This window comes from Opisthocomus hoazin, chromosome 5 (assembly GCF_030867145.1).
Source record: "Opisthocomus hoazin isolate bOpiHoa1 chromosome 5, bOpiHoa1.hap1, whole genome shotgun sequence".
In the NCBI taxonomy this organism is placed as follows: Eukaryota; Metazoa; Chordata; class Aves; order Opisthocomiformes; family Opisthocomidae; genus Opisthocomus; species Opisthocomus hoazin.
Window position 1 is genome coordinate 29,479,051 of NC_134418.1, and position 26,416 is coordinate 29,505,466.

General features: G+C 42.3%; 1 protein-coding gene across 3 annotated transcripts in view; it reads left to right on the forward strand.

Moving 5' to 3' along the window:
* ADAMTS3 (ADAM metallopeptidase with thrombospondin type 1 motif 3) overlaps positions 1–26,416 on the forward strand; it is a 132,865-nt gene that overhangs the window by 20,889 nt on the left and 85,560 nt on the right. For all 3 annotated transcript variants that reach the window (XM_075420776.1, XM_075420774.1, XM_075420777.1), the window contains exon 4: positions 22,857–23,013. In XM_075420776.1, the coding sequence (XP_075276891.1) occupies positions 22,857–23,013 (157 nt within the window). The remainder of the gene's footprint in view (positions 1–22,856; positions 23,014–26,416) is intronic.

Consider the following 26,416-nt stretch of genomic DNA (forward strand, 5'->3'; position numbering starts at 1 on the left):
CTGCTTTCCAAGACAGAGAGCAGGACTCACAGGGATGCATCCTCCTGCCGTGGGGAGGCAGCAGGCCGGCTTTGGCTGCTGTCTTCTAGGGCTATGCCAGGAGGATCCGTCCTCAAGGTTTTAGCTCTTTGGTAGATCAGAAGCAAGTCAGAGTGTGGCTTGACTTTCACCTCTTTTGCTGCATTTTGTAATGTGATTGTTCTTGCCTCTCTTTGGCTTAGAGTACCATAGCAGGCATTTCAGACCAGCAGAGGGACTCGTCCATTCCTGTTAATGAGCAGTGTTTTGATGAGGCCTTGAATGAAGGTCCCTTAGGCTTCTAGAGAGACGGAATGCTTTGCTAGAGCAGAAGCAGCCTTGCTAGCCTGACTCAGGTCCTGCCATGCTCCCCTTGAAATGGCTGTTACAACATGTGGTTGTAGAAACCTTAGGAGACCATAGTCCAGGCTGACATTGTCCCTCTGTGGGTTCCTTTTCATCACCTGCCCTGCTTTGCTTCTAGAAATGAGTTAGCTAGAAAACGGGGATGATCTGATCCTTTGTGGCTTACGTGCAGTTCGGGTGGGGCCAAGGAGTGTAAACAGGCAAGGGAACTATGCATGCACATTCGCATTCGCAGACACCACTGCACATGTGTCTTGCGGGGTACCTTCCTGGCAACAGTCCTGCGTCACAAACACCTTTCAGTCAGTACTGGAGTGCTTACACTGTCCTGATGGCAGCCTTGTGTCGGCTCTGTCTTTGGGGAACTGCTTGCCTACCTGTGACATTTTCATTCCATAGGAGTAAATTAATTCCTTGCCACAACAGAGTAGTTTGGGAGCACTCATCCTCAAATGACAGAAATGACTGACAAGGCACTTTTTTGGTTCTTTTCATGATAAAGTCTGATAGATATCTAAAATAGGTCAAAATAGTACTTTGGCCTCTGGGTTTCAGATCACTTTGTAATTCTGGTCCTTTGGAGCAGTTGGCCTCAATTATTTTCCCTGACCCGGCACTTCATTTGGAGACCTGAGAGCCAAGGTTGTCTCTGGTTTGTCCTGTTCTGATGGCATTGGACTGAAGAAATGAGCTTCTGAAGTAAAATAGCCTTGGAAATACCCTACATTGTAAATTCTAATAAATGGCTGTTAAAGCATTTTGAGCAAATTGCTGAGCCCCTGCTCTGCTGTGGCTAATCTTAGTAAGAACTGAAAGCCCTCAGCACCTGCTGGCACCCCCAAGGTGGGCAGCCTTATTTCATCAAGCATTGCTCTATTTAGCAAATGCTTAAAGCCTAAGAGAGCACATGCCTTGGAGGATCACCCAGTCACAAATGTTACAAAGGTTTGGGACCAGCAGTCCCTTAATAGGTGGAGACAGAAATGAGATTTTCTTGGTTGGTAGCAGAGAGCCCATCTCGTGGGAAAAGGCTCTTTCCAAATCTGCGCGAGATACCTGACTGGTAAGCTGCGATAGCCGCTGAGGAGAGCAGTACACCTTTCTTCTGCCTGAGTGGAGAACTTCTACGGATAAACGCTTCATGCTGCACACCGGCCACCTGGCCTCTGGGGAACTGTGACCCCGTCCATGGAGGCACTCAGCTGAGGAGCAGGGAGAAACACTCCTTCTCTGGTGTCTTTGGAAAGGGGTGGAGTTTGCCACCCCATTTGCCTATGTCCAGGGGAAAGGTGTGATTTCAGCGTCTTGTTAGTTCCCTGTTAGGTATTTCGGTAGGTTTTGGAGGAAGTCGGTCTCCAGAGATCTTTTGCGGTCTTATCCCTTGAACTGTATCTGTTCAAAAAAGGTGGAGGTGGTTTAACTTCTTTGCAGAATGGGCTTGTAGAAAGCATTTGTAGACACTTTGGTAACTGAAAGTCAAGTTTTGATATTTGTCTTAAATCAAGGTCTCTATTTATTCTCTGGTCAGGAGAGAGTAGCAGCAGGTTATTAAATAACTGAAAGCGAGGATGAAAATAGAATCAATACCATCTGTTTTGACAGTCCTGCATAATTCCTCACCCTTCAGTTAAGGAGAGATGACTGGCACCAAAACTGTTTACTTCTAGGTGACACTTCACTCGTATGGATTTTTTTCCTAGGCTTTCTGCACGTCTTTTGCTGTAGCAGCAGCAGTGAACATGATGTCCTGCCTGAAAGTGCGTGTTTGAAGAAAGCAAAAGTAACACTATTTTATGATACAAAAGAAAGCAGTTTGGAAACTAGAAAAACAGCCTTAACTGGAATTCACAGAAAGATGTAATTGTTTAGCCGGCTTTGAATAATATTTCATCTGATTGTAGAAAGCTGAAATTCCAGAGCAACCATCTGCATAACAAACTGGCCAACCTTTTTGCCTGAACGAAGAGTCCGTCAGAAGCAAATGGCTGGGTGAGGTATTGCTTCACTGGATGATACAGCTCTTACCTCGGCAACTGGATTTTCAGAAGCATTAACGCCAGATGGATGGGCGAAGTGCTGTTTGCATGCTGGGGAGCCAGGAGGTACAAGCTCAAGGAGAAGGCTGCTTGCCTCGAGTGGTATACTGGGGAGCTGGAAGGAGAAGAGGAGATGAAGTCAGTTCAGGCTGGCATCTGAGTGACCTGAAGTGATGAAATCCAGGTTGCCCATGAACTCTTTAGAAGAGAACTTCACTGTGGTGGCTTCCTGGGCTCTCTCTGAAATTTCCAACAGGAATAGCCCAAACCACTTGATTTGGGAAGTTAAGAACTACCCCAGGTTTGCCAAAATGTGTAGCCACAAGTGGAAAATATGCTATGAAGTCTAACTAACACTGTTACTAGTCTCTTTTTTTCTGTCTTTATAGATTGGAGAGAAGATTTGAAGGTTAAATAAGACTCTTCATAGTATGTTGTGAGTTAGGTGGAGGGGAGAAGAACAGACAGTTTGAATTTTAAGCTGCACTGGTTATGCTAATGCTGAATGTGGAGGTGTTTTAATCAGGTCATCTTCTCTAGAAAGGGATTTAGGACCAGGCATCTCTAGAAAGTCTGCGTGAAAAAGCTCTGACTTCATAAAACTAATATGTCTCAGCTTAAGTTGCCACAACTTCTAGACTTTTATTTATAGTTTATTTCTGATTTTGAAATATTTTTCTTTATGACAGAGCATGTTTTTGTGTCTAATTCATACCTTTTAAGCAATATGTTTAGGGGCTCAAACTGCTATTTACAGGTCAGTGTAACTCTCCCTGGTTCACACTATCTCATGCGACTAAGAGCAGAAACAGTCACTGGCAGCACAGGAGGCTGAAGTGTGCTGTGAAGCTGAAAACTGGGGGTTTACACGTTGGCCCTGTTCGCAGCTTCTCTGCTCCAGGTACTGCTGCCTTCTATTTAATGTGTGAAGACACACTCCAAAGTCAAGAAGTACTAGTACTGCTTCCCTGTTTGGCGTGTAGAGGTGGAGAGCTATCAATGAGTGTGTCTGAGCTCGGTTAAGTGATACTGTCCTTAGTGTAGCTGGTTACAAAATGGTCTGAAACAAATCACTGGTGACTGGGTGCTGCTCTGCATATCTGTTTTGTAGCTGTTATTGAATCACACCTTTTAGTCTTGGCTATGCGTTTTCACAAAACAGTGCTTTTAAGGCAGTTTGACAAATAATTTCCTTTCTGGTTTTTTGCTTTTTGTTACCAGTGCAGCATATGATTCTTAAATTTTTTTATTCCTGGAGGCTCACAGCTAACAGTTTATAAAATAGCACAAGCTTATTAAATTTACTAAGTACAACCCTTTTTTATAGTTTTAGTAATAAAAACCAGATTGTAGGACTTCTGTGGACCCTTGATAACACACATAGCACACATGAATTGGGCTCTCATTCACGTTCTGCCTTCACATATCACATGTGGTAAAGTATATGTCTCAGTAAAAGAAAGTAAATAGATACTGAAATAGTTAATGTTCTCAAAACTTAATCCTTGTAGCCTCTTTCAAAGTTCTTATTGACGGTGGAGTTTGTACTGAATTTGAAACTGCATTTTGTAAGGTAGAGATACAGAAGCCATATTCAGTAATGCCTTTTTTGATGTTCCTTGTTTATTCAGCACTGTACTTACTTGTATCTGCAATTTGACCTCAGAGCCACATGGTCTGAGGTTTGCAAAAGGGGCAAGAAGCAATACTGGACAGAAAATACTATGCAGGGTTATTGAGAAAAAAGGGGAAGACAAAAAAGATAAGTTTGTCTATTGTAGGAACTCATCGTCCACATACCTTTTTCAAAGGGTCACGCTGCAACTCTAATCATCGTTCTCTCGTTCAGGCTCTGAAAGAATTATGGAAATAAAAGGTAGTCAGTTCGATCTCCTGACCTCACGTTTCATGAGGAGTTCCTTGAAATGGTGGAAAAAGCTGAAGTGCTATTGTTCCTGTTAATGGGGTGAAATATTTGCTTTCACTTTGATTTTAAACTGATACTTAGTTTTCATAGACTATTTCTGAGACTTGGCCGATAACTTTAATAAATTACTTTAACCTTCTTTTTTAAAAGACGGAACGATGCAACAGTAAATTAGCTTTGTAACCTCCTACAAATCACACAATCATTTGGCTTTCTTGTTTTATACCTGACTAAATTGCTAATATGTGAAACTACTTTTCCTTTTGAGAGATTTTTTTTTTTGCACAAATATATAGAACTAATTTAAAATAATGAGTCTGATGTAAATATTACTAGCTTTGGCATTTCACTACTTTGAAATGGTGCTTCCTAGCTTTTGATCAACAGAATATTTTCATTCCGAGTAAAATACATCAGTTTTCTCTTTCTTCTCTAACTTGTTTCTGAGGAGATAACTGTTTTTCACTGTTAGTTTTGACTAAATTTTCTATTATCTTGGAAGGTCTTTTAAGTAGGGACATCTTTGTTGTCTACATTGATAGCTTGCCCATAGCATTTGGTCCTGTGTAGCAAAGGACCGGTGAGTGCAGCCCTTCCAACTGTGGTGAATGGCCAGGTGCTTTGCAAAGCTGATTTATGTGCTCTTTACAACATAAATTAGTAAACACTGTAGGTTGATGCTTGTGGAAATGGACTTTATTAAGGTTGAACCGAGCTGTCCGGTGTCTTATTGCTTCTCAGGAGCATGTGAGTTACCAGACTTGATAGTCTAGAGCTGTATGATTAGTCTTCTATACAGTTTGTGAAAATGACCTATAGAAGAAGCTCCATGGGAAGAGAAACTACAGCCAACTGTGGAGGGAGCACCCCACCATTAAGTCCCCATATGAGCCTGCTTGCCTCTAAACTCAGTGGAGATGATGGAAAAAACAAATGAATTCCTACTCCTCCTACTGGGGAGGTCCCAGATGACTGGAGGACCACCAGTGTAACACCCATCTACAAGAAGGGCCAGAAGGAGGATCCCAGGAACTACAGGCCTGTCAGCCTGGCCGCGGTGCCAGGGAAGATTATGGAGTGGTTCAGCTTGAGTGCGCTCACTGGGCATGTGCAGGACAACCAGGGGTTCATGCCCAGCCAGCATGGGTTCATGAAAGGCAGGTCCTGCTTGACCAACCTGATCTCCTGCTATGACCAGCTGACCTGCCTAGTGGATGAGGGAAAGGTTGTGGATGTTATCTACCTGGACTTTAGTAAGGCCTTTGACACTGTTTCCCATAGCATCCTCCTGGAGAAACTAGCTGCCCATGGTTTGGATGGGTGTACACTTCGCTGGATAAAAAACTGGCTGAATGGCCGAGCCCAGAAAGTGGTGGTGAATGGAGTTAAATCCAGCTGGCGGCCGGTCACGAGTCGTGTTCCCAAGGGCTCAGTTTTAGGTTCTGTCTTGTTTGATGTCTTTATCAATGATGTGGATGACGAGGTTGAGTGCTCCCTCAGTAAATTTGTAGATGACACCAAGTTGGGTGGGAGTGTTGATCTGCTTGAGGGTGGGAAGGCTCTGCAGAGGGGTCTAGACAGACTGGATCGATGGGCCAAGGCCAACTGTATGAGGTTCAGCAAGGCCAAGTGCTGGCTCCTGCACTTGGGTCACAACAACCCCATGCAATGCTACAGGCTTGGGGAGGAGTGGCTGGAAAGCTGCCCGGTGGAAAAGGACTTGGGGTGTCGGTCGACAGCTGGCTGATCAAGAGCCAACAGAGTGCCCAGGTGGCCAAGAAGGCCAACAGCATCCTGGCTTGTATCAGGAATAGTGTGGCCAGCAGGAGTAGGGAAGTGATGGTGCCCCTGTACTCGGCACTGACCACACCTGTAGTACTGTGTTCAGTTTTGGGTCCCTCACTACAAGAAGGACATTGAGGTGCTGGAGTGTGTCCAGAGAAGGGCAATGAGGCTGGTGAAGGGTCTAGATAACAAATCCTGTGAGGAGCAGCTGAGGGAACTGGGATTATTTAGTCTAGAGAAGAGGAGGCTGAGGGGAGACCTTATCCCTCTCTATAACTACCTGCGAGGAGGTTGTAGTGAGACAGGTGTTCGTCTCTTCTCCCAAGTAACTAGCGATAGGATGAGAGGCAATGGCCCCAAGTTGTGTCAGAGGAGGTTCAGATTGGATATTGGGAAAAATTTCCTTACTGAAAGAGTGGTCAGACATTGGAATAGGCTGTGCAGGGAAGTGGTGGAGTTACCATCCCTGGAGGCGTTCAAAAAACGTGTAGATGTGGCATTTCAGGACATGGTTTAGCAGGCATGGTGGTGTTGGGTTGATGGTTGGACTTGATGATCTTAGAGGTCTTTTCCAGCCTCAGTGATTCTATTCTATGATTTATAAATCCAGCAAAGAAGAGTCAGGAGGAGTCTAAAAGGCCATGTGAAGCACCTTTCTGTTGACATTTCTGATGGGTGCCAAGTGCAAGGTGCTCGCCTCACTGATTCGCACGGGCTGTACGCTAGGGCTTGAGGTACCCGTTGCCATAGAAAACCGGTAGAGCTGATGTCAATGTTGGAGCCCTTCAGGTGGCTCCATCTTCCACCATGCTACATGCTCTGTGGTGTGGTGGGCATTGCATAACTGGGGATATTGCAGCCTGGGACCTGGTCAGCCAGCTGATGAAAGTTGCGTGGTCAGAGCAGACCACACGGGTTCCACAGCACTACTTCCTGCAGTCACTGTTATTCGATATTTGGAACGTTTGTAATCTGTGATAATTCTGCGGCATCACTCATGATTGCTATGCACGGGCAGGAGATAAATAAATACTGCGTTTGTGCGCCTCAGTAGACATGGTGATCCTGACCTCAGGTGTCCCCCTTTCCATTCTCCAGATCATGAGATGCTAATATTTTGGGATTATTTTGCTTGCCTTTGTAGCTTTGGAGTATTCAGCACTTGAAGTTCTTATTTTTCCTTTTTTTGAAGGCTGTCAAATGTCCTTGTTTTTTGTTTTCCTTTCCACTTTTTAGAGGTAGCTAAGACTCTCATGTAATCCCATGACTCCGGGAGTTGTGAAAACACCAGGTTTACTGCAAGAACTGGCAACTCTATGCATATAAAATTTACCTTTGCCCCTTTATCATGCACCCACTTCAGGCTTCTTTCACAGAAGCAAGTTTTGCCATTGCCCATACCGTTTCACCATAAAATAATTACTAGCACAGAGCTGCTGTAGTTGCCACAAAGACAAAACTTGTACTCAGTAAATATTTCTACAGAGATATACTGGGCTCGGGGAGATACTTGACTGCACTGCGCATGTTCCATGCATACTTTTCAGTTTTTAATAACTGATATTTTAAAACCACAATTCCTTCTTTAAGGACAAAGCATTTTGCGTGCCAGTTTTGCGCTGTTAAAATGAATCTCTGTAGGTTTTCCAAGAACAAAAAATAGACACACATTTTTCCACATAAAATCAAAGTTTGTTTTTTCTTTTCGCTTTCATGTAATTCTTAAGGGGTTCCATTGATTTTGCTTAGGCTTTCTGAAAGGGGAAAAAAGAAACCCAACATTTGGATTAAAACCAAGCATGAGAAGTTTCAGCATCAAGGAATTTTTATATGTATGTTTATAGAAGAGGCTAAAAAGCTTAATTTCAGTCCTGCACAATGACCCAGTAATATGTTGCAATTTTCTTCTGTGCAAATTCAACAGAATATTGGTTTGTTCGGTGGCTCCTCTGAATGTCGTTTGCTCCTTAAATAGGTACATTAATTAGTGTATTGAGAGGGCTTCGATTCCTCGGAGGAGCAAGCAGAAATTGTGGAAGGGATTCTGCTGTCACATGGGATACAGAGATTAACAAGGAGTAGTTTTAATTTCAAGTACTGTATGTTTTAAATGCGGTTGCAGATTTCTGCAGAACCATCACTCTGATTTTGTTATCCAGCCTGGTATCCTGTTTATCGTGGGTCATGCATTTCACAAAGAGACTCTCACCACCAGCCGAGGAGTCCTTGATTGCATCGGGCTGTAGGGTTTGGAGGGATGTCTGCCTTGGTTCAAGCCTACTGTTTCTGCTACGTTTTAGGTTCTTCATGGCACTGATCACTGAACCTCATTTTTGAAAAAAGACATGGAAGACACTGCATGTTTCCAATGCAAATTCATACAGTTTAATTCTCTATTTTCTCTTTTTATTTATTTTGTCTTTTACTGTATTAATAGACTATTTGGAGATCATGATCCCTTCCTTGTATTCTTAGTTCTTACTTTTCTACTACATTTCAGAATGGTCAGTTGTGCCTGGCTTTTGACTAGATTACTTTTCACAGCGTAGTGTCAAATTAGATTAATAATCTCACAGTGATGTTTTTATTATTCAGATTACACTGAGTGCACTAGATGTGTTTAAAATGAAGAACATGTTTGTAATTAAAATGAGTTCGATGTTTGTATTTAAAATGAGTTTGTTAGCCACAGGAAGAGCTCTCCTTAGTTAAGGAAATGAGTGTATTGTTTCTGGTCAGCTTGACATTCGTTATTTTAGTATGAGTGTGTCTTAGCTTCTCATTCCTAAATTGTGTTCGTAGTTTAGAAGAGGATATTAAACATTCCTATGTTTTCATCCTGTTTCTGAATCTTCATCCTGGTATTCAGATGAACAAATAATATTTTTCTTTTTAGCTGCAGAAGATTTTTTTTTCTTTTAAAAATCTGGTATTAGATGATTAGTCACAAACTTCTGCTGTGTGAATAATTCAGCTGGCTGTGAAACCTGAACAATGTGTACTGTTTGAATATTTCATTTGATTCAAAATTGGTTTTAATGTTTTTAAATAAATGCTATCTCACTCTTAGCACTTATTAAATAAGAAAAATCTTAACACTGCTCTATGCCATCTGTGTTTAATAGCCTTCAAGTGCTGAGACTAAAATGGTTCAGGAGCTCTTGCTCTAATTCTGAAATGCATTGCCAGGAGTTCTGCAACAGATAAAACGTGATATAACATGGATTTTGTATCATACTGATCTTCCAAAGAGGAAAAATGAGCTATTGAATTCTTGCTTGCGGTACTAGAAATAACTCAAAGTGTGCTGGTGCTGAAGGAGCCGGCAAGTGTGGGTGTTTTGCCTCAAAGCCGTGGTGTCTGCCCAGAGCCCTAGAAGCCTCGGAGGGTCTGCTGGGTCTGAAGGCCCATCTGTGAGGGAGAACGAGTTTCATCTGCAAACCTCCTCTCTCCCTCTGTAGGCACCCAGCAACTGTATCAGTAACATCTGTTTCTCAAAATGTGCAGAGCACTGCCGTATTACTTTTTTCCAGCATTCTTCTAATGTGTAGTATTTTTTTATATGCCAAGTATGTCGAGGCCATAAATACTTAAACATGCAGAAGATGTGCAGCGAGAGAAGTATGTCCTTTTGGACAGCTTTTCTGCTTCCCTGCCAGCCCTGCGAGACGGACCTCGGCAGGAGCCTGGATCCCCTTACGTGACTGAGAAGCAGGCTCTGTGTCTCTAAACGATGTGCCACCCACCCCGGGTCCCTAGGGACAGCCCCTGTCATCACTGGGGCTGGAAACCCTCCTGGTTTCAAAAATTCCTTTGGAGACGGCTTTGTGAAGTGTGTACCTTAGTCTGCTTGTAACTTCATGTGGTGGCAATGTATTTAGATCGGTGTCGTCAAAATCCTTATATGTCATGCCTTCAGCTGCGTGAGCACATGCACGAGAGAAGGGCCTGCTTGATGAGCATCGCAGGCTTTTAATGCTCACCAGTTGTTTGTCCACATGCTTCCTGGTCTTTGCTTGTCCATTTAATTTTCTGCTGCCTTTATTTTTTTCAAGCCTACTCAAACCGTGGAAGACTGTTCGTGCTGGTTCCCGTTTCTCAGGGAGCCCGTGAGTTCCGCAGGCTCTGCAGCGGCGAGGAAAGGCGGTCCTGGCAGGGTCAGGGCGGTCTGGGAGCTGCCCTTCAGCTCTGCAATCTGCCCTGCAGCCCTGCAATTTCTTCTCTTTTCGTTTAGCTGCAACTCTGATAGCAGCCTGCAGCGGCACACACTGTGGGCAGGGCGATGGACTGTAGCTTTGGGTGGACTTCTCTCTTTGCGTTTTTAGCGAGGTTAAGAGAAAACTAGTAATTTTGTATAATTGCTTGGAATATGAAATGAATGCTGTTTATGGTCACGTTGGTAAGCTTTCTAGGTTGATATCAAATCTTCTCCATACTTTACATAATTTTTAAATTATCTGTAGCCACTTTTATCAGATCAGTACCGTATGTTGTACAAAACGTGATAAAATAATGCAGATCAATGAGTCTGAATTACTTGGAGGTGTCATAAATAGAAGAAAATGTGTGATACTTGATTGTTTTCACTTTATTTTGATTAATCATTGTATAAGTTGACCTATGCAAGTTAAGCAACCAATAACTACAGAAAGTAGAATAAACGGAAAAAAAGAAAAAAGTAGGTAAGCATTACAGGTATCTCAGTAGCATTATGAGCAGAAGGAGAACTCTTCCCTGGTTTGCCAGATGTGTTTTGTATACAAGGAATGGGACTCATCTGTACATACGTAGTTACTTGACTCCATCTATCCACAGAAGTCTCACTGAATTGAGAATTATGATGTGCTGTGAGGGTATTATGCAGATGGATGAGCTAATCATTTTTATTTGGTACAGAGCACTGATATTGTGGATACTGACTACAAAATGATGCTTTGGGAAGCTGGAGAAGGAGACTCTATCTACCAAATCTTTTATCTAGCAGGAAGATATTTCTGGGCTATCAGAAGGTGTCTGTGGGCATTCTGTCACAGATTTTATCCCCAGTAGATGAAGGACATGCTTTAGTGTGAGAGAAATACGTGTATATCCGTGCTGGCTTAATAAATTAAGCCATAGGTGCAAATGTGCTGCTTTTTGCCAGTCCTGTTTAGTGGTAGACTGTACTCTGATATTCCTTTTTTATTATTGTTATTATTTTGTTCATATGATACGCAGTTTGCTAAAATTTGACTCCTAATTTTCTAGGAGTGTCAGGAGTTGGCTGCATAGGTCAGAGATACACACCTATTCCAGCAAGGTAATTGCTTGTCCTGCTGCATTTGTTTAACAGATACGTAATACTTCATGTGCAGGCTTTACACAGTGCATAGGCTCAGGTAAGTCACCCCTCCGAGTTGCCCCAGCACAAAGGGGCATCAGGGATGGGCTGCCGGTACTGCGACACCTAATGCGACTTGCTCTGTGTCTCCACTGTTGTTGGCAGCTACTCAGCCTTTCCCCCACCTTCAGTGGTGCCTGTCTGTGGTGTGACAGGGCAGACAGAAAGGCCCTTTGCGAAAAGGCCACAGCTAACCATCAGCGCTGGATCTACTAGAATAATTTGTCAATATCCCAGCACAATTCATACTTTCTTGCAGGAGTTGACAGTCATGCCTGGTAAAAAAAAAAAAGGCAGAGGAATGAGTAGATTCACCAGCCAGGTGAATTATGCTGCCAGGTTATGTACATAGCCCTGACGTATGCAAGTAGAACAGTTGTGCCTTTTTTTGTTCATTTGTCTTAAGTCTCTCAAAAATGTGATGCTCCCCCACCTGTCTCCATGCTGGGTTGTATGGGTCCCTGTCCACAGACCGAGGGGTGCACGCGGGGTGCTGCCTTGCTTAGGCTCAGAGCCAGCTTGCCTGCCTGATCCCTGAGGTCAGGTGCCTGTTCGCAGCAGAGGCTCAGAAAAGACACCGTCCATGTACGGCGAGGTGACAGCCTGCACTTGTAAAACTGAGTGAGCGTGAGATGACGCCATGTGAGGCATTTTGGTGTGTGCAGGTGCCTAAATAGAGAGATGCGTCCTTGGCGCACAGAGACATTCTGGAGAGTAACACTCCGGCTGGTAGTCGTGAACTGAAGAGGAGCATCGTGGGGCAAACTCTACAACTTCAGAGGTTTCTAGAATATTTTTGAAGAGGAAACCTAGAGAGTCAGTTGATTCTTGACAATATATGGATCCCATGTGGCACAAAAAATAATATCCGTACAGTGAATTGAAGGTATAATGCTAGAGCTACACATGTAGGAAACTTACAATCAATTTCCACCAACTGTAGCTCTGTTTTGGTGGAGGCAGGCAAAGGGAAGTGTGCGGCAGGCAAAGCATCCTTCTTTGCTTTTATTTTTCTTCCAATAAATCAACCAGTGTTCGGTGTGGCTCCAAAAAGTTTTCGTCTTTGGACTAAAAAAGCGAGCAGCAGGTAGCTGTGACGCAGGTTTTGCACAGTCATTGAACTGAACACACCTTAAACTAACAGAGAGGGTGAAAGGTAGCAGTGTTTTTGTGCTGAATCTGTGTTTTTAGACGAGGCAGCACCTTTTTTATAAAAGCATGTTTATATGGACTCCTTAAGAAGTTTAGACTGGAGGGCTGTCTCCAGAAACTGTCCCCCTCCCCTTCTGCCAAGTCCCATATGTTTGTCTTGGCAGGATGCAGTGTCTGCTTGGCTGGTGCTGGGATATTAAATTGAGGGAACACAGAGCTCTTGATGCTTTTCAATAGGGCTTCTATTTAGTTAGCGGCAGGATAGAGCTGTCAGCCACCTGCGATTGTCCAACAGGGAAAAAGGGAGAAATAAGAGGAGTCGGGGGAGAGCCCTGGAGACATTTTCCGATTTTGTCGATAGAAACATTTTCCGATTTTATCGATAGAATGGTCAGAAGAAAGTATTTTCTGGGAGGCAGCAGCTTTGTGTTTGTTTGACCGTTGAGTCCTTTTGCTGCGGTTCAGGCTCTGGCGGCATTGGTGGTGGGTGAAATAAATGATGATGGTAACCGAAACTGTTCGCGTCAGTGCAGGCAGCTTTCTCATTTCAGCTTATCACATGTGGAGAACTGTTAAGAGATTTTGCAAGCTTGGAGAATATGTTGGTGTTTGTCTTGATTCTTTCTCTGACTTGCTGCTGCCAGTATCCTACTTCTCTTCCTTTCATTCACAAAATGTGTGTCTAAGGACTCTGTTGCCTATGCTGTTCCACTTGCAGAAACGTCTTGATTTTGGAGCAGATGACAGTTGCACCAGGTGAGGCAGGAGGGCGAATACATAGCATTGACCGATATGTAGCCTGGGAGGCCCTGTCTTTGTCACATGAAAGAAGAGTTCCCTTCTCTGTTTATAAGGACAGATGTCAAGATAGTGGAGGAACCTCTTTCTAAGAGGGCTTGTTTCCTCTTTGAACACAAGCTGCAATGCTTTATAGCTGTCATACGTGCTCATAGAACAGTGAAGTATGGAATTTCACAGACCTAGGTGTATGTGGGCCCTACTGTCCTGACCCTGGGTAGTTACAGTCCCTTTGCTCGCACTCAGGTGGCAATTGATCTGAACGGTCGCGGGCTCTGGAATTCTCACGGCATATCTTGCAGAGAAAACGTGCCACTGTGTGTGCCCATGTTGGTTGCAGTTATTGGGTGTAGATCATGTTCTTCTAAGCAAGCAGATTCAGTCTTTTGAGTGTAGTCTCTCCTTTCAAACAGGGGTGGCCGTCTTGTGCAGGCAGTTTTCCCTTTTCCCACTGAATTCTTAGCTGTCCTTGGACTGGAAAGTAATTGTCTGGCTCTTTCACACATGCCTGCTTCCACATGTGCTCTGGTGAGATCTATTACCTGCTTCTCGTTTCTACTTCCCTTCTAGGTAAGAGTCCAACTATGCAGCCCATTTTTATTATTCCATATTTACACCTGTATGCTGCTGCAGAGTGCCATGTAGGAACTTTCTTCTAAAGGGAAGGTGGTTTTTGCATCCTCAGAACCCTGTCTTTATTGCTGATTTTTTTTTTTTTACATACTTTGCTCGTTTCTTGCCAAGGACCATTACTGCAGCCCGACTTCATACAGACAACCTCCTACTGTTGAGCAAACTCCAGCCTGCTTATTAATATGCTTCTTATATTATTGACAACCTACTCCATTTATTATGAGATTAATGTAGAGCCTTGAATGTGGTGTTAAATTTCAATTTTTTAAGCTTTTTAGCTCCCCTGTTTCAAATCTTCACAGTAAAGACACAGTACGTGGTATTTCCAAATTGCTCTGTCTATTAAAGAAGAGTGTACATATTCTTAGCCAGATAAACGATGCCTGTAATACAAATGAAGATTCTTATGTAGGGGAAGGCAGTGAAGCTCTGTTGATCATGTAGCCCTCGCAGTGCAGTACAAAGTATAGGTTGGATGTCAGACTTTTTTTAGATCATCAAGTTTTACCCCTTGGGTACAGATAAAGCAGGTCTGTCACATGTTTTCAGCCAGAGCGGTTAAAATTTTGCTAAAAGACTGTATAATGGTTAGTTGCAAGAAAGCTACATCAAATAGGTAAGCATTTCATTTTAGGGTACTGTGAAGGACTTGAACTCCTTGTTCACTGTGTTCAGTGTAGCGCAAAGGCTCTGTGCCTTCAGGAGAGCAAGGAAAAGTGGGCGAATAAGGCATTTAATCTCGGAGCATGAGCTCTTGAAGGACTACAAAGCTAGTCGGCACAGCCTGTGGTGTATCTGTACTCAGTACTGGCACAAGAGAGCGGCCTTTGATGTTTATCCCCTGAAGACCCATGTGAAGCACCAAGTGCACTGTGGGATGGGGATTTGCAGGCCATGCTCCAGAGCTGGCTCCAGCCTGCTGGGCCTGGTGTACCTGATGCAGTGCAGTGCTGCTTCTCCTCAGTTTCTAAAAGATATGCCTCAAATATGTAATCCCAATTAACTGCCAGAAAAGTAGTTACATATCGCTCCTAGTTTCTAGCTGGAAGGGGAGAAAGGACAAAATACAAAAATAAACAAAAAAGTGAGAGTCTTAATGTCTGGAACGTGTCTGGTGACAAAGGAGTTGGTTAGAAAATCTTGAATTAGAGCATAGGGAGCAGGTGTTGCGCGAGAAACAGTTTATCCTTGCAAGGGACGTTCTCAAATGTCATCTTGTTTCTTTCTCACCTAAGAAAAAAGGAAGATATTAAAAACAAACAAACAAATAAACAAACAAAAAACCAAAGTACACAACCAAAAAAACCCCAAACCACGAGAGAGAGGGAGAAACCTGATGCCAGCAGCCTACAAAACCGGCTTGGCAACAGAACTGCTCTTAGCCTTTACACTTTACTCCCATGCATGCCACATCGGTCTGGGAGCAGCCATGTCACAATATGAAAATATTTCAATATTGTATTTCTGATTTACTTAAAGCAGCCTTACATGTTCAGTTCTCTCACTGTTCAAAGCTGGCTTAAGAGAAATAGCTGCTAATTAATGCCTCAGTTCCCCAGAGTATCATGTCAACATTTAAAAAACTATTTCGCTGTAATACAAGGACACTATGGGCAGTTTAAAAACGTAATTGATATTATTACCTCCTCTGTGGTAGATTCATTGCGTCTTACAAAAATGCAGGGTTCTCAAAATACAGATACTAGCTTAAATACATTGTTGTGAAGATAAGTGCATACATAGATTAAAGTAATAGCAAAGCCACATGCAAACATTGTAATGAAAGCATTTTTCACTGAAAATAGTTATTATATTGTCAACTCATTCATAGCCTTTAAGTCAGGGGAGAATAGTTGAACCTGTTAGTATTTATAATTCAATGTCATTCCACTTAAATGTATACATAAAAATGTACGTGATACAAAAACGGGCAGCACAGGAACCCTTGTGGGTGAAAGTATGTAGAGCTTACTGTGATCTTGGTGCTGGTGTCATCCTCACTGGTGGGGCAAAGAGGGATCTCTGCATGACCAGCTGCAGTTTCAGCTAGTTGCTCATTTTCAAGTAGTGTTGGGGAAATGCATCCTGAACCTTTACAGGCCAACCTGAAAAATTAAGGACCTCTCCCACTGGTATACTTTAAGACTCCCTGTGTTTCCCCACCACCACCAACTTTGACCCCTTCTGATTGAAACCTAAGCCTCGCTGGTTTGTGTCCTTCAGGAGTCAGCTGTCTGAGCATTGCCTGATGGAAATACAGCCAACAGCCAGTCACGGAGCAGTGCTAGCTGGAGACTTGTAGAGAAAAAGGGAGAGTTAACTCTGTCCCAGGAGGAGTGTGTGTGACACCTGGTCACTGAAACCTCTGTTCACCCTTTCCTCCTGGTAATTACTGTACTGATGTTTTCTGATGAACCTCTGGATAAGCGGCATGGTTTCAGTCACCCTGCTCGCGTAAGCGCTCCTTGCTGGTGAGGTTCAGCAGTGTGGCCTCTCTGAGGAAACGGAGCTTGAAGGAGTGCGTGGGGAAGCCAGCGCTGCAGAGCTGTGGTTGTGTCAGCCCTGCTGCTTTCCAGGGTGCCGGCTTGCCCTCTGCAGCCTGAGGTATCGTGCCCATCCCAGCGTCTTGCTGAGAAAACTGCTGGGCTGGAGCCCAGCAAAGCACCCCGGGTAAGAGTCACCACGCTGCATCTTGCTTTCTCTGCTGTTTCCCATGGAGCCTGTGTTGGCCGCTGCTGTACAACAGGAAAGTCTGTGAATTGGTGCTTGATTGTCCCAGAGCCTGACTCCTTGTACAAATCCCGCTTTATTCGCATTCCCTGCATGTCAAAGACTCTTGCAATCCCTTCAGAATCAAACCAGTACACTCTGATGGTGTTAGAGGATCCCATGGTTGCTGGTACTGTAACATGCATGCTTGGATCTACTCTAAACGTGGACTTCTAGAATCGTTTTGGTCATATCTGCTTAGTTGTTCGGTCTTCATTTGTAGCATTTGTATACAGATACAGATGCATGTAATACTTGGTTTCAGCTGACAATGTGCCTGTAGTATGTTTGGTTTATCTACCAATGGGTCAGGTATCCTACCATGCCAGATGCTGTGACACAGGTCACAAAGACAGCTTCTGCTGCAAGGAGCTCGTGGAGCTCAGTGAGAGATAGAGCTCAGAGAGGGACCAGATACAGACAGGACGGGAGGTGGGAAGAATAAGACATGGTTGACAGGTACAGTAGATAAAAGTCTCAGCACTTTAGAAATCTAACTTTTTTCAAGCTTTTTTCATAGGCAGTGAGGCAAATGAGTGTTTTGTAGAGGGAGCTGCATGAAAGAAAGAAGCTTTCATGTTTGGGGACACCAAGTCTAGTATAAGAGAGAACAGTAAGAAGGAAAAAAAAACAGTACTTGGAATAGAGGTGGGCAGCGGAGATTGACTTACAAAAGTGAGAGCATTTACTGACCTTACTGCATTGAACATGAGATGATAGGTCGGATGGGGATATTCTGTTATAGGTTTAATATGTAAAATAAATGTGCTGTAGACTTTAACAACCCAAAGCATTTCCTATTCTCTAGTAACACTCGGTGGCAAGCACTAGCAGCACTTGACTTGATAATGGCCAGTAGTGTGGCTGTGCTGCCTTGCTAAACAAACCCCTTACACTTTCCGACATTTGAGGGTGGCCTTTCCAAAACACACCTGAGAATTAAATGACTTTCCCTTCTTGCAAACCACTAGAAATGGGGCATTTAACTTCCTAAAAGACTTTTGAAAATCCTACCCATAATGTTTACTCTAATATTGAAGCTAAATGTATCCATTCTTAATGGTCACTCCACAGTTGTCTGTTGTGCTCTCGGAATGAATGGTTCTTTCCTCTCTTGCAGCTAATACCCCATGCATATTTATATGAAATCATGTTCCCCTTTAAATGCTGTTGATTTTGGCTCAATAAGTGATTCTTTAGTTTAACCTGTGCTTGTAGGTTGTTTTCTCAAGGCTTTGTATTGTTTGTAATTCCCTTATTATTTTCTGTGTCTTTTTGCATTTGCAAAAAAAAAAAAAAACACCAACCATATATATATGCATTTTTCCAGGTTTTGCTTTATGAGTGGATTGTCCAGTAAAGAATGCATCATTTGCTGTCCTCTGGGAGATCCTCCTAGGTGGGCTGCCTGTGCCAGACTAGATTTGGCCTTGCTCCCAGTTACCTTTTGTTATGAACTCTGGCAGGACTTGCTCCTGCATCGGTTTAATTCAGCAGAAAGGTTTTCCCTGAGTTTGCTATACATCATTACTTCTGGACTGAGGAGGACGAAAAGAGCTGCAGGGATGAAGTGCATTAATGGGCACGAGTCATTTAAAGACAACTCTCAATATTACACAGCAAGGTGGGTGCACACAAGGTGCTAAACAGCCCTTCAGCAAGTTTATATTGGGACACCCCTCAAAGGGGAATTTGCTGCCCTTTTAAAAATAGGAGGAGTCTGTAGGAAAGTTGAGAAGTTAATCCAACTCCCCCGAGTCTCAGTCAAGGTTGAAATGGCGCTGAAAACAGGCGGGTTTATTTCCAGCCACTGTGCCATAAAGGCTTCTTTTTGCTTTTGGTAGTTTTGGTGTGTTCCTATTTTCACATTTTAATAAAAATGAGGACAGTTCTAGATAAACTTCACAGAAGCAGAGATTTCAAACTACATCCTTCAGTTGATGGAAATTTTGAACATTGTTAATTTATAAGAAAATGTAGTAAAATTAATAGCATTCTAAGATGTCAAGCTATGCTTTTCTGTGTTGCTCCATAAATGTGCTTTTGTGGAAAAAAAATTTCCACTACATACTTCTTTCTTGAAAATCCACCACAGTCTTTTCTCCAAGTGAGCCTTTAAAAATATGTGCTCTAAACACCTGCTTGCTTTTCTCTCTGGCTGGTGGGGAAGAAAATGCTTGGTTGACAGTAGAGTTTACAGTGAACAATCACGTGGCAATGCAATACCTGCTTATGGCCCTCTTTCTCCATTCATGTGAAAAATTTCAAGCTCTCTTTATTGATGAAATGGGGGGGGGGAGAATGTCAGAATGGCAAGCAAGATGGATTCTGCATTCATGCTTGCCCATAGGCTGTTAAAATGGACCAAAACTGCCCCTGTTGATTGTGAATCTCATTTTCCAATAAAAGGAAAAATTGTTTGCTGTAATTTACAAGATGATTTGTGAGATAACACCACTATAGTAATTTTAACTGTTACATATCAAGTGTCAGACAGAGCACGTTAATATTTGTACTGTTTACTGTAGTGGTGAAGCAAAGCAAGGGTGAGTATCTCAAAAGTGTGGGCAAATTAATTATTCAAAAGCATGTGAAACATAGTCCACTTCCACTCAGGTGGCACAAAATCATACCTGCAAATGAAGCAAAGAGTAAGAACTAGGCTGAAAGGTGTGGGAGGGATGAGGAACAACGTGAGTGAGAAATTATGCTGAATAAAGCCCAAATGTATTCTTGTTAGTATAACCAATGTGCACTTTTGCTTTTTCTTTTCTTTTTTTTTTTTTTAAATCCGTGTTCTTCCTTCATCAGCCCTTCAGGTTTGGCACTTTGACTGCAAAGCCACAACTACCCGATTTCCACTGTATTTATTCCTTTCTCTTGGGACTGTGGGGAACACTGTTCTTCCAAAAAGCACATCACCACATGTGGTGAACGGTCTGTGTGTGCAGCCTTTGGTCTGTGTGAGCCATTTGACAGTGTGTATTTTTAATTAACTTCTCTGCTGTGCCTGGGGGAGGTTGCGACTCGTACTGGAGGTCAGATCATTGTTCTCACACTGGATCTGCAGGAGATGTTACTCTCTAGGAACCCCGTGTTGGTGAAGACTGTTTGGAAATCCAGCCATTTAGCTCGTTTGCAATTTTTGCTGAGAAATTCTGTCACGTTTGTTCATGATTATGGGTGCAAATCTCTTCAATGCAGTTCAAATCCACTGAAATCAGTGGAGTTAGCTACTACTACGAAGATGGATAAAAAGTAGAGATACATCTTATGCCTGTATAAAAAAATCATCCATAAAAGCTGTTTTAAAAGAAAAAAAAGGTGGTATGAGATACAGTCTGATTGAAATGGGATCAAGCTTGGAAAAGGGACAGGACCTGATCCTGTGTGTGATTCCAGGCATGTGCCAAGACAAAGAGACTGCTGTGCGTCTTCCACGGAAAGACCCAGGGTGTGCTGCAGTAATTGTGCCAGATAGGAACAAGTCAGGTGCTTTGTAGGTTCAGGTGCCGGTCTGTTCTGCCAGGTGTGTTTGCTGGCAAAAGGTCACCCTGAATCGATACCTTTTATCTCAGTGGTAGTAATTTGTAAATTAGTTTGTTTTTTTTTCTTGTTAACTGCATGATTAGTTTAGGATGATTAGGTGAAATGCGATGTCCGTTTTGGGTACTATTCCTCTTAATTAGTAATTACATTTTTAAAATAGCAACTGTTTCTTATTAATACAGCCGGGCTATCAGTGTCTGTGAAGTTTGGAGGCTTTTGAGGAGCAGACAATGAGTTGTGGCTTAAGGGGCTGGAATGTGTAAGGTCTGTCAGAGTGTTTTATGGAGAGCTGTGAAAATGGAAACTGTACTTGTTGCTTGCAGATTATTCTTATATTCCTTTTACAGCAAGGCACACCCATTCTTACAAATATAATTGTGGCTCTTTTTGTGTAGATTTAACACAGACAAATAAAGCATACAAGTTGAAGCTGGAAAGTGAAGTCAAGCTTTGCTTTTGCACTGAGCACTGCATTTGGATAGACCTACTTTCAACTCACAGGCAACAGCTTCATACAAAATAGGTTATTTAAAAAAAAATCTTTATGCCAAGACAAGGTCTACATCAGTAACATAGCAACTGTAGGTACAAAACTTAGTTTTTCTCAGAAAAATGGCGAGCAAATAAGCCATTAACATGCAAAGGGGACTTGTTAATTCCCAGTCTAATTACGTATACTAGCTGCATGAAAAACTGACTTGTGATGCTAACCCAAGTTATTCCAACCAAAAATCCTGCTTATTACTGCTACTCACATCATGAAAACGAAGACTGTAGTATTTAGATTTATCTAATTTAGCCAATATTTGAAAAAGTTAATTAACTGAAAATTTGAGTATAAATGTAAGAAAACACACAGAGCGTGGAAAGCTTGTGGTGAAATACTGTTCGTGACATTTTGAATATTTTGATTAAAGTATTAATTTTTATATTCTGTCATATACCTTCACAATTCTGTGTACTTGCGTTTGACAGGTTATCTAAGCTTGGACTTCGATAATCTCCATTTGTTGCAAAAAAAAAAAAACAAACAAAAAAACCACCTGTGTAGTATTGCCGTAAATACATTTGATGGCATTCAAAGCTGGAGTATAGGGTTGCAATTGTACCTCCCGCAGCGAGGCTGGGGAGGCCCTGGAGCAGTTTGCTGAACTGTCAGGATCGTCTCCTTGGGGTTTTTTGTTTGGGTTTTTTTTGTAGTTTGTTTTTTTTGTTTATGCTTTGTATGTGTGCCTGGTTCCAGTCAAAGCCATATCTGTAATTCCTACCTGAAGTGTAATGAAATCTTCAGTTACAATGTTACAATAAATGAGCTCGCTTGTAGGAGTTCCTTTGGTTTATGGGAAAAAACCAATGCATCGCTCAGCTGATAGCAAGCAAGTGGCTGCTGTAACTGGAGGTATATCCTGCCCTATTATATATAAGTACAAGACCTACGCTCATCTGTGGAACTGATGCAGGTGGGATGAGAACACGTTTCGCATGCCTTGGTTTTTAGCTGAGCAGAGCTAACCTTACAACTTGTGGATTCCTCAAAATATGTATCCCATTGATGTTTTCCAGTATTTTCAAACGTTCTGTATCCATTTTTCCCTACATGATGTTCTTGCTTTCACTGGGTGTGCTGGAAGAAGTTTAGTCTTGCTGCCCTTAGATATAAGCGAGGTTTTTTAAGTGACTGTTTCCTTGAGTGTATTGCCAGATTTCCTTCACTGTTACTTACTGTGGTTTATATTTGAGTGCCAGCAAAGAAATTTTTCCTCCTAAGCATGAATGTCTCTTCCCTGAAACTGGACTTACACAGGTGTGACTTACTCCAGTGAATTTAAATGTGGTAATCACCAGGATAAATCTGCCTTGTCTGCAAACCTGTCCCACAGCTTTTACAGGCGGAAGGCATAAAGAGAAAGGGTTTTGAAGAACTGTCAGTAGCTACATAGTTACAGGATGGAACAGTATGTGTTCATTTAAGTAGGAAACCATATGGTTTCTGCTGATTTTAATGAAATAAAATGAGGGGCCTGAGCCGTAAGGGGTTTGGAATATATATGGGTTAAGTATTAGCAGAACATTGCAGAATGCAGTGCACGGTGTGCCATGCTTAGGTTACAAAATACCTGTGCATAGCATACAAATGGTAAACTGCTGTACGACTTTGGTCTTAGCTGTGTTTTTGAAGGGGTGATGTACCTCATACATATACAAGATCTTCATGCCTATGGAGAGTGGCCTCAGACAGATGAACATCCCAAAAGTGCAGAGGGATATCACCTCTGGCAACAAGTCCATGCAAAGGAAACCCAGCGGTAATTTCAGTCTTACAATACAGTAATATGCTGAATGTTTTATGTTTTGCCCCTCTTGATGCTTGTTTTTAAAGCATCAGGCCAGGTCTTTAGGCTCTGAAATGACATATTGGCACACTTTCTTTCTTCCTCACCAGGCTGGAATGATAAGAACTGATAAGGATGAATACTTCATTGAGCCTTTGGAAAGAGGAAAGCAAATGGAAGAGGAAAAAGGAAGAATCCACATGGTGTACAGGCGATCCGCTGTAGTGCAGCATCCCACCGATACGCTCCCTGATGTCCATACAGAAGGTACAGTGCCCCTGTGTTGATTGTTTGCAAATCTGTTCCGGGTAACTCTAGCCTATGGTAGCTTTTGAAAGAGGCAGTTTTGACTGAGCTGTTAGAAGAGAAAGTGTTCAAATGTTTTGCTGAAATACGCCATGAGAGTCATATGCGCAGTTTCTCTGCCAAGAGCAGCGCATGTGTGCTTTCATCTAGGAGAACAGAACTCAGCTGTGAAGTTCTCATCAAAAAATGTTGCAAAATGCTTGGGTTGTCATTCCTTAAACCAAGGACAAAGTTTGTACTAATTTAAGTCGAAACAAGTCTGAGGTCTACATAAGTTGGTAAGATATTGTGGGACACGAGATGTTAACAGAAACACTTGTATGACTTTAATGCTAAGTTGTTATTAAGGCTTACCTGTCTATATAACTTCTGTTTGAAGTTTGGGTCCTATTGCTTCCTGCGTAATAGCTAAATTGTGCCAATGACTGATACTGTGTTCCTCCTTCTACTGGTCACCATTAATGCAGTTTGAGGGCTGTTGTCTTGATTGGATATATTTTGACATATCCAAGGATTCCCCTCTGTCTTGAAGATAATCTGGTTGCTCCATCTGAGAATAATTTTTGTGTAGTTTAATCCATTTGCTTGTACTTTTTTTTCCCCTCTTTTAAATATTGTACAAATCCTTGCAAGCCAACGCACTGCATAGTGAACATTGAGGTTTTTGACACTATGGGCTGAGGATGAAAGAGGAGCTCTATTCCCTTTCAGTGCTCTGCCTTTTTTTCAGCATCTCTCAGCTTCTCAAATTCCCATTTGTACTTTGTGTTCACATGTTCTTGGAACTTAAAAGGGTTTGAGAAGAACAAGAACCACTACATACAACACACAGAACTAGAATTAGATACAAATATTAAACAGAGGGGAGTCAAGCAGTCCCTCATTGCCAGTCCTCACAGACGTAAATTATTTAGTGTGGTTTTGGAGTTTTGTCTCTGGAAAAGCAGGTAGGAATTGACAGCCATTTCTAATAAAATCCTGTCAGATTATTATTAGTCTTTCGGAAGACAAGTTCACGCTGCCAACTGCAGGATGGCACAGCAGTTTCACAGCAGGCTTGGGGACCAGCAGCAGTCTGAACCATGCAGGCTCATCAGCCTGGCTTTTCTCTGAGGCCTGTGCTGCCAAAAGTGCTTTGCTTTTGGTACCCCAAGAAGATCATTCAAATCTACTGTGTGCATCTCTGTTGTGTGATGGACCGAACAGTGCTAAATAAGCCTTTATGGTGGTGGTGGCAGTGGGCACAACAGTGTTTCTGCGTTGAAACCACTTTGTCAGCTAGGTTGGCAGACTCAGACCATGGTTAGATACAGTGCTTACTTTCTGTGACTAGTATTTTTGCATTTATTTTCTGTCATCTGCATGATAGTTGTCCTCCCTCCATTTTCTTTCATAATTTGAAATGCACATTCGAGGAAAACTGCTCACCCGCTTTTGTACCACTGTGCTTACGACTGACTTGTCGATATGTTTTTAATTTAAAGTTGCTAGAGTAATAGCCACAGATTTGTGGATAACTGCTGTGCGTAACCATACCTAGATGAAGGTGATCAGTGATGCCAAGGTATGGTCCAGTCCTATAGAACAGGCAGCTTATCGCGGTAGGAAAAGGGGGATGTTTTATTCTTCCTGGATTGCTGCCATATTTTAACCAAGCTCTATTCCTGTATAACACCCAGACCATTCCATCCCGTAAGTTTATATTCTTGGCTAAAACCTTACCTAACATGAAAGAATTATCACTGCAAAACAGAAAATGTTGTATGGTTTTTTTGGTGTCCATATTTATGTGTTCTGGCACTATTTTGGTTTTGCTAGTCAATTAGGTCACTTGCTAATCTGTAAGGTCAGTTACAACATCAGGCAAGTGGTACTTGCATGTCTGTATCTGTGCCTGTTGAGATAAAACAAACGTCTAAGTCTTATTAAAGTTTGTCTTTACAGAAGATTTTTAACCTCCTTTCTAATGGGCATTATACACAGAAAAATGCCTCTTGATTGTTGCCTTGCCAAAGCGTTCAATGTACTAGACAAACTGCTTTTTATACGGCTCATTTTCAGTTTAAAAGTGGCAAGAGAATGTCTCAACAGCCCACGTAGAAGAGCATTGGCCGATCCTGGCACAGATGAGTATGGCGTGCCTGTACTTTGTGAGAATGCTGTAGATGCAACTACCACTGGTGCACTGAATTTTCTCCTAAGAGGGTTTCTTAAAATGTTAGATGAGTTTTCTTCTAGAGATGAGCTTCCATTGGTCTTTAATTTTCAGATGTGTCTAAAGGTCTCCACTTGCCAGTGCATTGTGAAAACTGGAAGTCCTTCCAGTCTTTCCTGTTTTTCAAAGAAAAAAGGTTGATGGAGTCTGGCTAATTTTACCTCCTGGTTACTTTTTAGCTGGAGTGATTTCTTTGTTTTTAGCCACCTTTAATTATCATTGACTAAGCCCAGTTTCTGACTACTTCCCATTGGGTAAAGCCTGATTTTAATTGTACTATTATCCTTCTTATATAAAGTAGACTGTAGCCTTGTCTGCACTGTTTGGTAGTTCCACATTGGCTCAGACTAGGCACAGCAAAGGATTAAGTTATATTGCCTTTATCCTTATGTCTTCAAGATGCTTTTTGAGATCCAAGCATGTTCAAGGTTAAAGCAAGCTGCCGAAGCCCGTGGAGCCCGAGAAAATGTTTGGCCCATGTGATGGGTTAACATTGCGGCTCTTCTAGCTAAATAAATGGTAAGCGTTACTCATGTTCACAGGAAATCTCACTTACTTTTGACAGTTTAAAGCTTTTACACATATTTGAGTTCAGGAAATAGTTCTGGCTATTATGCCACTATGAGGCAATTTGCAGTGGTTAAGTAGTCTGCTGCTATAGATGCATGGCAATCTTTCTTGATCTTCTCTGCCCCTGCTCCCCACCCCACGTGCCCAGTGCCCAGGCCAGAGGTGGAAACGCAGAGCATAGTCTGATGGCGGTTTAGAAGTTCAGCTGCACATTTAGCTGACACACACAAGAATCCAAGGTTTCAGTAACAGATGACAGATGACTCAATGAACTAGACATAAGGATAAAAAAGTACTTAAAATTGTTGTTGTCAGTGAAGTTGTAAAAACTGGGAAATGTTGTGTAAAAGCCTTACTCCACAATGAAACAGGACATACTGCATTGCGTCCTCTCTACAAGAAGTCAGTTTTATAAGATACTATTGTCATGAAAGCTTCCAATTCCAGCTATAGGGAAAAAGCTTTCAGTCTGACAGGACATCTGGTATTCGTGCAGGATTTTATAACATTTTGGAATTTGTTGGACATTTTTCAGGCAATCAGAATGAGCGTAGGAGTTCTAAGTCAAAAAAAAATACC